The 14,080-nt window shown below is 39.3% G+C and overlaps 1 protein-coding gene across 1 annotated transcript in view; it reads right to left on the bottom strand.

The window, feature by feature from the left end:
- The window catches only part of znf385d (zinc finger protein 385D), a 100,424-nt gene that overhangs the window by 75,940 nt on the left and 10,404 nt on the right, over positions 1-14,080 (bottom strand). The window contains exon 2 of the mRNA XM_044035105.1: positions 7,269-7,411. Coding sequence (XP_043891040.1) covers positions 7,269-7,411 — 143 coding nt within the window. The remainder of the gene's footprint in view (positions 1-7,268; positions 7,412-14,080) is intronic.

Here is a 14,080-nt window from a genome sequence, read left to right as displayed (position 1 = left end):
GACTCTCTCAGAACATGTAGCAACATGCGCTAACTTCTATTTATGTCTGCAGGTCACATTTTTCCTGCCGCATTATCCTGCTGTGAGGCGTCAGAGTGGAGGGAAAGGAAAGAAAGAGAGATGACAAACATCTTTTTCTTTCCCTCCAGCGACGGAGGGAGCGTCCCACTCTCATCCGCCACTCGCGCCATAATCAGACTCCACAAAGACTGAATGAGCCATTTTGTGTCGTATCATTTCATGCAGGTGTGGACACGCACACACACACTTGTTTTTATATCCTAGGGAGGACACAACCTGGACTTAACACACTCCCAAAATCCCCTTACCCTAACCTTAACCATCACAACTAAGTGTAAAAACCAGATCTTAACGCTGAAAAAGCGCCTTAAAGTTGTACTATGTTGTAAACTGTCCCCACAAAGACATAAATACAAGTACAAACACACGTTTCTTTTGTCCTCTGTATGAAACGTGGAAGATGACGTGGAATAATGGCTGCAGAGCTGTCTCAAGCAGTGGTTCTCAAGGACTGGGTCAGGGACACGCAGGTGGGTCGTCAAGCAGTTGTTTAAGGTGGAAAGTTTATGGAACACAGTTGGGTTTAAATGAACAGTACAGCTGAATGTCATCGGCATAAAGATGGTACGAGACATGGCGACGATCTGGTCCCAAAGGGAGGAAGTATAAAAGGAACAGCACAGGGCCCAGGACAGAACCCTGGGGTACCCCACAAGGTATAATTATTATTTTCATTACTGCATGATCAGTCAATTACTTTCTCGATGTTTAGATTGGTTGATTGGACCACAAAATGTCAGAAAATGACTGAAATGATTCAGTTTTAATGATTTCTTTGAGCAAAGAAACCAGGAAGTGTTCACATTTAACATAAAACTCCCTCAAAAACAGATTAATTGATAATTAAAATAGTTGTGGATTATTTAAGTAATTGATTATTGGTATAATAGTTTGTTTGTGATTATTTATAGGATCATTTGTTGTTTTATCACCAGTAAGATATGAATAAATATTTAAGGCCGGGAGTCGCGTAAGCAAACCTGACCTCATCTCATCAGTGTGTGTGTGTGTGTGTGTGTGTGTGTTGAGCACAGATGGAAAGTAGCTTCAGCCTGATCTGTAAATCACAACGTCTGCTGCTCTCAATCGAACAGCTGTTTGGTTTCTGTGCACAATTATTCTCAGATCTGCTGCAGCCTCTAATAAACTGCATGAGTGAAGCCACATCGCTCATGTGTAAAGGTGGGAATTCTTTATTTAACGCAGAGAACATTTTTATATGCTTTACATCAAACACACGTCCTATTTAATATTTCCATTTGTGCAGCTTCATATTTGGACTCAAACATAAACATTAAACTCATAAAATGTCACTAACATTTGTATTTTTGCTTCATAAAATAATCTGGCCATTCTCTATATCCATACATAGAGAATTTTCCCTCTGATTTTGTCATTTCCTTTCTTCATCAGCAAAACTTCCGCTTCTGCACAAGGTACTAAAGTATTACTGCAAGCATTCGCTTATTAATACTCAAATAATTATCTAAATCTGAGCACTGATTAGGAATAGGTGAAGAAGACCAGTACTTAATTCCTGTAGTACCTGTACCTACCTGTACGTCTTTGCACTGACTTTGGTGTGATCATACAATAGGCATGTAATAGTGTCATAGCCAACAAGCATGAGGCTGCTACTGTGCAGGAACAAACAAGCAAAACCCTAATACGTCTTCAACACTATAATTAGCATATACTCAAGATCTTTTACCTCAGGTTAACCCGCTAAAAAAGATGATTAATATCATTCACATTGTTAGCGGTTGTTCTGCTCTGTTGTGTTTGTTTTTTTACTCCTGTGTCACCTGTACAACAACAAAATGGAGCTCAGAGACAATCTTAGATTGATTATTACTGTCTGCTTTAATGTACAGTATGTGCATTTTGTAGCGTGCCAGAATTAGCATCACTGCAAAACAAACATGCTAACAGCTTTGCTAAAGGCCAGAAGGTTGCGACAAATGTACTATGACTGGATTAGCCCCATCTTGTTTCAGAGGGATGAAAATTAAGGTCTTCATCTTGTGCCAGGGGATTATAATTCACTGCAAAACGTGAAGCTAAAAACAATGATAGCTAGCAGCTACTGTATGCTAAAAGCAAAAGGATGTCCAGTGTCTTTTCAGAGCAAAACGTGAAGCTAAAAACATTCATGGCTAACAGCTATGCTAACAGCCAAGAGATTTATGTGTGTTTTAGCAGTGGAGTAGAAATTAATTTGTATCACTGCAAAACATGATGCTAAAAACAATGATAGCTAGCAGCTACTGTATGCTAAAAGCAAAAGGATGTACAGTGTCTTTTCACAGCAAAACGTGAAGCTAAAAACATTCATGGCTAACAGCTATGCTAACAGCCAAGAGATTTATGTGTGTTTTAGCAGTGGAGTAGAAATGAATTTGTATCACTGCAAAGCATGAAGCTAAAAAACCTCCATGCTAACAGCCATGCTCATGGACAGAAGGATGAAGATAAGGTCTTCATCTTCATGACGGAAATAGCATCCATGCAAAACATGAAGCTAAAAACAATGATAGCTAGCAGCTACTGTATGCTAAAAGCAAAAGGATGTACAGTGTCTTTTCACAGCAAAACGTGACGCTAAAAACATATTCATGGCTAACAGCTATGCTAACAGCCAAGAGATTTATCTGTGTTTTAGTGGTGGAGTAGAAATGAATTTGTATCACTGCAAAACATGAAGCTAAAAACAATGATAGCTAGCAGCTACTGTATGCTAAAAGCAAAAGGATGTACAGTGTCTTTTCACAGCAAAACGTGAAGCTAAAAACATTCATGGCTAACAGCCATGCTCATGGACAGAAGGATGAAGATTAAGGTCTTCATCTTCATGACGGAATCAGCATCCATGCAAAACATGAAGCTAAAAACAGTGATGACAAGCAGCTACTGTATGCTAACTAAGAACATGAAGAAAGACAGAATTAGCGCGCTATAGCGAGACTTATGTTCCCGTTAATGACGCTGTGAGGGGAAATTGAGTTCATTAGACGTGGGAGTGAACACTAACTAAAGACACTTCCACCAGTGTGTTATTCCGTGTGAGTTTTAAGTGTCATTATCAAACTACAACGGGACAAACTAGATCGCGGCAGAGCGCTACGGTTTAGATAATTGATAGGAATCACTTCATCTTTTCTCTCCGTGTGCGACACCTTCATAAAAAGAAAATCCCTGATAAGTTCTACAAACAGAGCCCAAAAAATTCCCCTTCATCGCTCCATCTCACTGTGACAAACCGACTTGGAAAAATCAAGCGCTCGCTGTCGGTGGCTCGGCAGAACGGAGCGCGCTCACTTGTCTGTGAAGCCTCTGGTTTCGACTGCGCCGCTTTCTGCCCGAGATCAAGGAAATCAGAGGCTGTTAGGAAAGTTTGAGATTGAGGAGAGAACGAGTGAGAAAGGTGTTTAAAAAGTTTCAGCCTCCCATCGTTGGGAGGATTCACAGAGTTTATTACTCATTATCTGCAGTCAAGTCACTTAAATGGAGATTATGCGGGGCGAGGAAAGTGACGCACTTTTAATGAAAAGTCTGAACGTTATCTATCAGCTTTTCCCTTTCATGTGCATACATCTCTTTATTCTCCCTCTGATCCAGCTGCGCTCCATATTTCAAGCTCTGGTTCCAGATTTTAAATTGAGCTATCCCCCGTAGTTCAAAATAAGACTTTTAAAAAAAAAAAAAAGACAACGTAAAACTTTTAGGCTTTCATCCAGCTGGCCTTCCCTTTTGTATTTCCACCGTCATCCGGCTTTTTTGATGACCTCGCTGATTCGATATGTGCGGGGCCACATATTTCCTCATAATTACTCTCTGCTTTCAAAAAGAGAAAGGGGGAAAAAAATCAATAGATCCATACGAGAGCACACGTGAGTGCACGCGGTGGGAGTGGCTCCGTTTAAAAAGCTACTGCAGAAATCCAATAAGCGCTGTCTGTGTGTGTGTGTGTGTGTGTGTGGAGCCACGTTCTACTGTTGCACTACAGAGAAGCTGTTAACAGCAGTTATAGAAACAGCCCATTAAAGAGTTTGTCCTCCACATCATCACCACATCATCGCAAATAGGGAACTACGCCGAGTTTGAACGCACGACTGAGGCTTTTTTTAAAGTAATAATGAAATAACATACGTGAAATGTGGAGTTAATCCTTCTGTTACCAGAACCCCTACCGTTTGTGATAACTAGAAAATTGGCGATCTGCTCTGTCGCCTCTCGACCCTCATGTGGAGGATAAAGCGGTAGAAGAAGGATGGATGGATACCAGAAAGCGGAGAAATGGAGCTTTAATTGCACCCCACATATGTGTCATTGCGGCAGAACCTCCGCGGGAACGACCGTCCAATCACAGACGAGATTCACCAGCGCGTCAGCCTCTCAGTGCCGTTGAATAACTGCCAGATATCGTTAAGTGAAAGTTGTCTTGTGTAAAAGGAGCAGAAGCTCTCACTCACTGTGCATTTTTTGGACAATTCTACAGCCGTAAAATCTAAATAAATCCAGGCGGGAATGATTATTAAGATGCTCATAAGGTTATAGACGTATCTACGATGTGTTATTTTAATTTTTACGCCATGAAACTTCGTCCTCACGCCCTCAAATTACATATCTATATTCATTTATTTATGCTTTAGGAAGAAGAATGAATGAATGAATAAATTCAAATTTGTGAAAATGATACAATAACAAAATACAAAGACAAATGTCACATAAATGTTGTAAACGAGTAAATAAATGATCTATTTTTGTGACTCTTTAAACAGTTTTCTCTCTTTTATTGTCTGATTTTCTTCCGACAAACTGAATTTCTCTCATTTTCACTTTGACAACTCCACACTTGTCTGTGCTTGTTGTTGTTGTTATGACGAGGAAAGGATTCACAAATGACAGAGGTCGTTTACCGTCCTCAGACACCACACATCCACTGAGGTTGAAATGTGAAGAACAAAGACGTCCATAACATCGTTCACATGTGCTGTGACCTGGAGTTCGAGTCGGAACCTCGGAGTCGGAGGATGAAGGTCTCCGTCAAAGAACCTGAAGTCAACCTCAAGAGCATCGCTGAGCTTTGAAGAACTGACTTCTCTACAAGCAGAGACAGAACACGAGCCTGAGGAGCCTCGGCTTCTGACGCCAGCTCCACGAAAACCACAACCGACCTCACTAAAGGAAGGTGACGCGACACCATGCCAGATATGGAACTACGGAGGAACTGTTATGATATCCTCTACAGACTAAAATGCAGGAAGCGTCTTCATGTTGTATCTTTATGACATTAAAGTTATGTTTTTAATTCTGTTTTGTTCGTTATTGTGTCAGTAAAGCAAGAAAGTCATGGAGTGATGTCAGACGCAGACACAGTGAAGTCCCTGCGAAGAAGATTTACACCTGTTACGTTTATTTATTTTATTTTATTAGGACCTGAGCATGAAAGTGTCATGGCCAATGGACCTATAGGGAGGAACCTAATGTTATTATTATTATTATTATTATTATTATTATTATTATTATTATTATTATTATTATTATTAATAATAATATAATTGTTGTTCCGTGGGGTTAGCATGGGGTGTCTTTGAGTTGAAGTTCTTCTCACTGCTCCTTTCCAATCATCACCAAAGTAATCATGTAGTAACAATAAAGAAAGACATACAAACACATTTCCGCAGCTCGTACTTGTAAGAAAAAGGATGATTTCAGATTGTCAAGCTCAGCCTCATCAGAGAGTTTCTGACGCCTTTATCTGCGTGGGGCGCTCTGATATTTCACCTGGTTTCTTTCACACTACAGTATCTCTGTTCCTGTGTGGAAGCAAGAAGACGCATCAACGCAGGAATTAATCACACGACAACGAGTGCGAGTTACGCAGCGTTGTGTGTGTGTGTGTATACAACACTGAACATTTTCTATGGTAACTATGTTTGACTTTAAAAAGGAAACAGATGTGAATGCGAACAAGGACATGGATTGTGCTCCGCGGCCAAATTCCTCAAACGAGAAATAACCTGCTCTGGGTTTATGAGCTTTGCTTTTTCAGAGCCTAAAGACAGAGCTGTCAGTAAATCATCGACGCGATCGGCACATTCTGCAAAACTAAACGCACTCCGCAAGCACCGCGACTCGGCGTCGGAGGGAAATTATAAATGATGTGTTTCTGACACACCAAATACGCTCAATCTGTCAAAGATCTGGCAAAAAGAACGGCGGAAAACAAACACATGCTCATTTACAATTCCTTTAAAAGATTTCATCGGTAATTATGACAATCATTCAATATTATATTAATATCATGGTTTTAAAGGTTGTTGTTGTTCACAAACTGAATGATATCTATATCAATGTAAAATACACGGATATAAAGAAACTTTATAATCTTTGTTCAATTTTAGCACCTGATCATTTGTGTTACGGCTCATTTTTATTCAGTTTGTTTCAAATATTCTTCATTAAAAGATCATAAACAGCTGGAAACCAGAAATGACTGTTGTCTCTTTGTGTATTTTTGAGATTTTTCAAGAATTTATCATTTAGTTATCAAAGTTTGTGAGAGAGAATGAGCTGTAGCAACACAGTTAGCCTCTTATACTTACAAGTAAATATATGTAAACACAGATTACCAAATGAATTAGGTATTTTAATATTCAATTCATTGTTTTGTTTTTTTTCAATAATTAAAACTTTCTTTGCTCCATAAAACAAAGAAATCATGAAAACTGAACAAAAACAAAGACATTTGAGAAACGTCATCATTTCCAAACAAACATGTTCTGATATTTTATCGAGCAATAATCAAATAATCAAAAAGATTCATCAGTTATGAAACTAATGGTTCGTGGCAGCTTCACACAGCAGCGATATAAATAAAAAGTGCAACAGCATCTGGGAACAAGCTGAAAATGTACATCTTGTATAAATGAAAAATATGAAGATAATATTTATGTCTTTAAAAGAACAAGCATTTTTCTTAAAGGTCAAATCCACAAACTTGAGCCAATGAAGCAGAATAAAGGTTTGACCTTGTGGATTCAACGCTAAAAGCTTCTCAAGCCTTTAATTAAAGACACTGTCTCACATCTCTTCAGAAAGACTTCAGTCAAACAGCGGCAGAAAACCAGCGAGACGAGGACGAGGACAAACACGAGGACGGAGACGAAGAAGACGGGACTCACCGTGTTGAATCCTGGGAAGAGGCTGACGGTCGACGCCGTGTCCAGGGGAAACGGGAGGAACTGCTTCAGGCCCAGCGACGTCTGGACGGTGGGCAGAGTGGGACGCATCAGAGCAGGCAAGAGGCCATTCTGACATGTGGTACCTGCAGGAGGGAGAGGGAGACAGAGAGGGAGACAGAGAGAGAGACAGAGAGAGTGAGAGGACGCGATGAACCGAACAACAACCAGAGCCAAAATCCTCCATTTTACGTCAGTAACTACAGGATTTTGTTTTTCTGGCATAAACACCGACCTTGTCAGGAGCAGTAGTCCTCATGGAGACCAAAACCTGGTCCTGATGAGGCAGAACCTCATTTTCTGAGGAACTGGTTAAGTTTAGGTAAGACCCATTTGAATTGATGTTGGGTTAAAATGAGGGTGGAGTTATGTTTAAGGTAAGGGGAGACAAAGCAGTGTCCTAATGTGTCTTTTTGGACGTGAAGCACTAAGACCACCAAAGCAGCAGGTTGTAATTCATCTGTTTACACACAAAAATCTCAAATCTGTGGGCTACTAGTCAGAAAAAGGATTTATTCTGATCTAGTAGTTGAAATATTGAACAATAATTGTGTGTTTTTCATTTGTCATGTAGAATCAGTGTGTTTTTATTTTCCTGAGCGCAGTTTTTCTCAGTCCTGGTCCTGGTCCTGCATGGTGACACACTGTCCTGCATGTTTTGACATGTTTTCCCCGCTCCATCACAGCTGAGGTCATTAGCAGGCTTCTGCAGAGCTTGTTAATGATCTGATCTGACGTGAATCAGGTGTGATGGAGCAGGAAAGCATCTGAAAACATGCAGGACACTGGGTCACCATGCACGACCAGAGGTTACACTTCTATTAAAACATGAAAATGTGACCTGAGCCCATTTAAACCACGTCTGTGTACGGAGAAAATAAACTGTAACCATGTCACGTTTGTGTCTGGGATGGATTTGTTAAACCAAAGCTTCTAAACTGGTGCCAGTGTTTCAAGAAGTGCCTGAAGACGCACTTTGTTTCACCCACAGACAACACAAACGGTAACAATATGAAACCATGCAAATCTCAGAAAGGGAAATAACCCAGATTAATAGATTAAAAGAAGAATCAGGGCCACATGTGACCGTTTCAAAATTACAAAACTGAATTTTGAGGAAACAAAGTGAGAATTCTGAGATTTAAGTGAGAATTCTGAGATTTAAGTGAGAATCCTGACATTTAAGTATGAATTTTGAGGAAACAAAGTGAGAATTCTGAGATTTAAGTGACAATTTTGAGGCATTTTGAGGAATTTTGCCACAGTGACGTCCACTCTCGGATGAAAACAGTACAGTTCTCCAGCAACCCTGTCGAATTGCCGTCACGGATCGCAGGAACAGGAAGCGCCACAGGAACACGGTACCTTGAGAGATGATGAGTCACCGTCCAGAGCGCGGCCTGGCCCACACATTTCCATGAAAATCTAAAGTAAATACTTGAGTTTTATTGTCATGTGAGTGAGCCACGCCAACACAGCGCTTTATAAACCACCAACTGGAAACAGCACAAGGCCGTTTTCAACACACACACAGAAATATAATCACAGTCTTCCAAAACATTAGGACTTAAAGAAGCCATTTTGCAAAAGCTATAATGAAAACCAGAGGGATGTTTTTTCCTCTTTGACTCGCTGCATTTTTAACAACAGTACAAGTGTGAGCCAGCGCTGAAGTGCTGGCACACACAGCATCAACTCAAGCCCACTGTACGGAGTCAAATAAAAAATATGCTTTGCCACGTTTCAGTCCCCAGGCAGCAGTGAGGGGTAAATAAAAGGAAGAAGAAGTCATGAAGACCGGAGGAGAAAGAGGGGAAAACCACAGATACATCCTCCTCCTCCTCCTCCTCCTCCCTCTGTTTCTCTCACTCTGTCTCCTCCCTCCAGTCACCTGAGCGCTGCCATCTGTTGGAAAAAGAACACACGCCGCGTCTCGTGTGGAGACATGTCCTGGTCCTGGTCCTGACTCTAACAAAGCCGCGTCCCCTCTGTCGGCATCGTCCGCCCGAGCCATCGGCTGACGTCAGTGCACGTTTCGCGTCCCGTCAAATCCGCCGAGACAAGCGCAGTGAAGACGGGCATCGAAAAAGTGACTCGACAAAAAAAAAAAACCCTCGTGTTTGTTCCCGCTGACGGACAGGAGATGAAATGTGACTCATCGTCTCTGGGACTCTGTACCAGCACATGCACATCATTTGTTCCATCACTGAACACAAGAAATCACAATGAAAGCTGGATGTGTTTGGTGAATAAGAAGTGAAAAAGGAAAGATTATTAAAGCAGAAACAAGACTGTGATGAACACGTCGCGGCGACTGGACCCTGCGACCCTTTAGATTTGTCTTATGAGCAAAAACAACAGGAGATAAAAACTGACGTGTCATCGCAGCTGAAGACAAATTAAAATCACAATAAAGTAGAGGTGGAACAATTAATCATCATTAATAATTCACGACACAAGAATCAAACGAACTGTTAAAAAGACGTAAAAATCCCTGAAAAGTTGGGTTAATCTCCAACATTTAGCAAAGGAAATGTCTAAGCCGGTGACCGATCTGCACAAAACTTGACGCCAGATAATGTAAGAGACTCCGCCAGAAAACTTTCGTACATGAAAACTGAATATACGGTACAGCGCCACCTTCTGCCATAGTGGCGGCTGCGAGGGCCTACGATTATTATTATTTTTATTAGTGTGGAGTATAATGACTTGTTTTTATTCATCTTTGTTCGTTCATAGTTACTATGTTGGACCATAATTGGACGACTGTAGCTGCATCTATTATGATGGTGTGATGTGTTCATTAAATTGCCAAGATGACGTCGTGTCAGTCAAACATTTGTAAGCGTTGCCGCGCCGACGTGTTGCGACACAAAAAGAAACTGCGTGCAATTATTTCCTCATTACAGAAATATTCAGTCTTCCAACAATAACGATGAATGACTCCGTGTGACCTGCGTTTGTTGTTTGATTGTTTTGGACTGGAAAAGAAATCTACAGCCATAATTTTAAAAAATAAAATAAAAGATAAAATAAAGAGGGGAAAAACACAAAAAACAACAAGAGGAGATGAGATCTGACATTTGACCGCAGCTCGAGTCTGTAACAGCGCACGCAGTTAATTTGTTCCATCGCTGGATGAGAAATCACAATAAAAGCTTGTTGTGCAGAAGGAAACAGAAAAAAAAAAGCCTTCTGGTCCCTCACTGTCGCAGAAATAACAATATGATTAAAAAACGTGCAGATGTACTCTGTGACCTTGTTTGTTACTTGACTATTTTAAATGTGTTCTTATAAATCAGTATCACAATGTGTTTTACAGCCAAACATAGAGGGAATTCGGCGCAAAACAAGCGACGTAACGAGAAGTTATATAAGACATACATGGACAAATAATAATAATAATAATAATAATAATAACAATAATAATAATGATAAATCAAATAACACATGACAACTCTATTTAATATAGTTTTTGCTGGTCATGATGATGCTTTTGTGCTTTTACAGTAGTAGTAAAGAATTTTGAATGCCCTCAAATAATCAAATAACAGAAATTTGACTGTGTTTTGGTGCGAAACAAGCAACATAAAAGAAACAATAAGAATTGAAGCAAATTAAGTTAAGGAAAACAATTATATATGGTATACGTATTAAAAATGTCCTATAAATTAGAATTAAATAATGGGACATTATTAGTGCAAAACAAGGGGTTATTAAAGACATAAAAGGAACAACCTGAATTAAAGCAAATTAAGTTAAGAAAACTTATTATTAATTATCATATATAGTATAAAAACCTATTAAATATTGAAATATGTCAAAAACAATGGATAGGAAAATATATGTATTCATATGTTGAAGCTTTTGCTTTTCTATTAAAAAAAAATTCAATTTTAAACCAATTGTTTTATCATGAAGTTTAAACATAAACAGAATTTGCCTCATAAAAAAGCATATGAACATATGTCATCATAAATATGCACAAAATAGTGTATATAATATATTTCAGTGGTCCTGCTCATATAAATATGTACTGTAAAAAATAACAGGAGATAAAATGTGAGTCATCATCGTCTGTGAGCACTCGCACATCGTTTGTTCCATCCATTTTTTTCTTTTTTAAATAATCAAATGACAATAAAAGCTTGTTGTCTGGTGCGGAGACGCAGTGTGGAAACAACAGTATGTAAATTCTCCATTAGACGCAAAAAGGTCAGCGACAGATGGAGACTGGTCTAATGCAGAGTGACTTGATGTTCCCGCAGCTTCTGCTCCAGCTCGTACAAATATGTGCTTTTAGAATAATAAGAGAAAATAGAGTAATAATCAAAACATCAACATAAGGTTCCAGGAAATCACTTTGTTACTTTCCTTCTCAATGAGTGAGTTTTATATTGAACACATACCAATTACTGTGAATAGTGAATTTAGTAAATTTGACCCTTGTACCACAATTTGAACCTGTGACCCTCTGGTTACAAGCCCAATTCCATGCCACTTGGCCGTTAGTTTCCCCGCGTCAAGTATTTCTAGAGTTGAACTCCTTCTCCTCCAACGTCCTACAATATTTCCAACATAGAATGTTTGAAGGTTCAAGTTCAGATTGAGGATTTATGTAACATTCTTCAAATATGACACAATTAACACTGGAAACCTGTTTTTTTTAATTTTGAATCCAGACAGATCAAGTGCTGGGTTGACTTTGAGCAAGGTACCCAACCTTCACTGCAGCACTTAATTTTAGAAAGGTTCAGCGTAGAAGATGAGTTCAATTACAGAGAGGACCCTGTGACGACTAATAAAATCAATATTATTAAGCTTTAATTACGATTAACAAGCTTAAAAAAACCAAACAAAATAACAATGGTTTGCATCAAATTCCATTCATGAACACACTTGAATAGAATAACAATAGTTTACAATTATTTCAAGGGTGAGAACCAATGCACGTCTTCTGTTGAGGAAACTTCTCTGTCTTCACCTTTATTTGTGGTATAAACATCACTGTGTCATCAACAAAAAACTATCAGGAGCTTCCGAGTTAAGGTTGGGAATTACGCAATACCTCACGATACACGATAGCGATAATATCGCGATACATGATCCACGATAGAAATAATATCACGATACATCAATATATTGCAAGACAATCATATCACAAAATACATCACAATGTCTGTCTGACTTGACGTGAAAAGTTAAAAGTGCAGAATTTCTCTATTTATTTTTCTTACTTTGTTTTATATTTACATTCTGTTTAAGCTCATTATTGTATGTATTTTTAAAAAACATAGAGAAATGCTATTTTAATTCCACCGCATGTCATGTGCGTCCATCAGAATAATAGTACTTGTCTTATTTGAGAAAATATTCTGAGTTTAATTCTGAGGTGGAGGATTTTTCTGCTAATTCTGCTAAGTTTAATTAAGAAAAGATTCCTTTCATTCTTTATTTGGGATAAGCTAAACTTTCTTAAATTGTAGCCTGTTTTGTCTACTGTAGTTTCTGGCTTGTTCCTTCTAGTTGTGTGGAACATTGCAGTCTTAAACCTATTTGATTTACAAGCTTATTTTAGAAATTCTAGCTAAACTAGATTTACTCCAGTGGCAGAAAATTAAGATCACTTAGATAAAATATATTTCTACCAGGCCTGTTTTTGCAGTGTAGAGGGCGGACATGTGAGCATGTCAGGAGTCAGGAATCATCTGTAAAAGCTAAATAAAGTTAGGTTCTGACAGGATTTGACATTATACTCACAGTCAGTCACATTGGTGTTGTTAGCTTACAGTATAACACACTTTCGGACTTAAGTCTGGTTTGAATGTAAAACCCCAAATGCCTGTCACGTCAGGCTGGGGTCGGTTCTGGTTTGCTTTGGACAGAAAAATAAGAGGCTCAAGTCTGAATCCATCTGGATCCATGTCCACTGTGGAGCCATGACGCTAATTCCGCTAAATCTGAATCCGATTTTTTTTTTTAAAACTTTGTGGTGAGCGACTTCTTAGTATACCAGTAACATAGAATTCATGTTTGCACGCCACATAGAGCGGCCCATGTTTTTAATTACTGATGGACTTTCTCTTGTGTTTGTTTTTGGGTCTGTTTCCTGTTTTTCCTCTGAGGTTACGTGTGTCTTTGGTTTTGAATAACTTCCTAAAATTGTCTTGTTGTCATGCTCCTGGGATTGTCCGACCCACACTGACGGTTTCACCTGTGTCCCATTAACTCTAGTCTCTTCCTGAACGTTTACATGACATTAGGAAAAAAGCCTCAAGATCCGCGCGATAGCCAGAACCATGTTTACACTTAGCTCACTGAAGTCCTGGCACCCCAGGCTCCTATTGGACAATACCAGCTGTCAATCACACTGGTGTCCAATCACATATTCTTCTTTACAGGAACTGAAACTGGTGACGGAGACACCCTCAAAAAACCCATTTACTAATGATGCAAATCAAGTTTATTTGCACCTCCTGGTGGCCATTGAATACAATGTTACATTCAGGGTGGCTTCAAGGAGGAAACCATGAATCTATGTCCATGTTTGTCCATAGAGTCCAGTACACAGTAAAAGAAGACAGCAGTAGGAAAAACATGGTACAATCCAGACCGGTGCATTTTTGGACTGATGGGTAGTTAGCCAAGTTAATTCTTAGGGAGTTAATGGACGGTAGGACGACGAGGAATGATGCTGGACAATGATGCTGTCACAAGCCAATTCAACACCTTGATTCCCCACTAGCGTTTGTATA

This window comes from Solea senegalensis, linkage group LG9, assembly GCF_019176455.1.
Source record: "Solea senegalensis isolate Sse05_10M linkage group LG9, IFAPA_SoseM_1, whole genome shotgun sequence".
Classification (NCBI taxonomy): domain Eukaryota; kingdom Metazoa; phylum Chordata; class Actinopteri; order Pleuronectiformes; family Soleidae; genus Solea; species Solea senegalensis.
The sequence above is the reverse complement of the archived record's forward strand: the minus strand, read 5'-3'. Positions and strand labels throughout refer to the sequence as shown.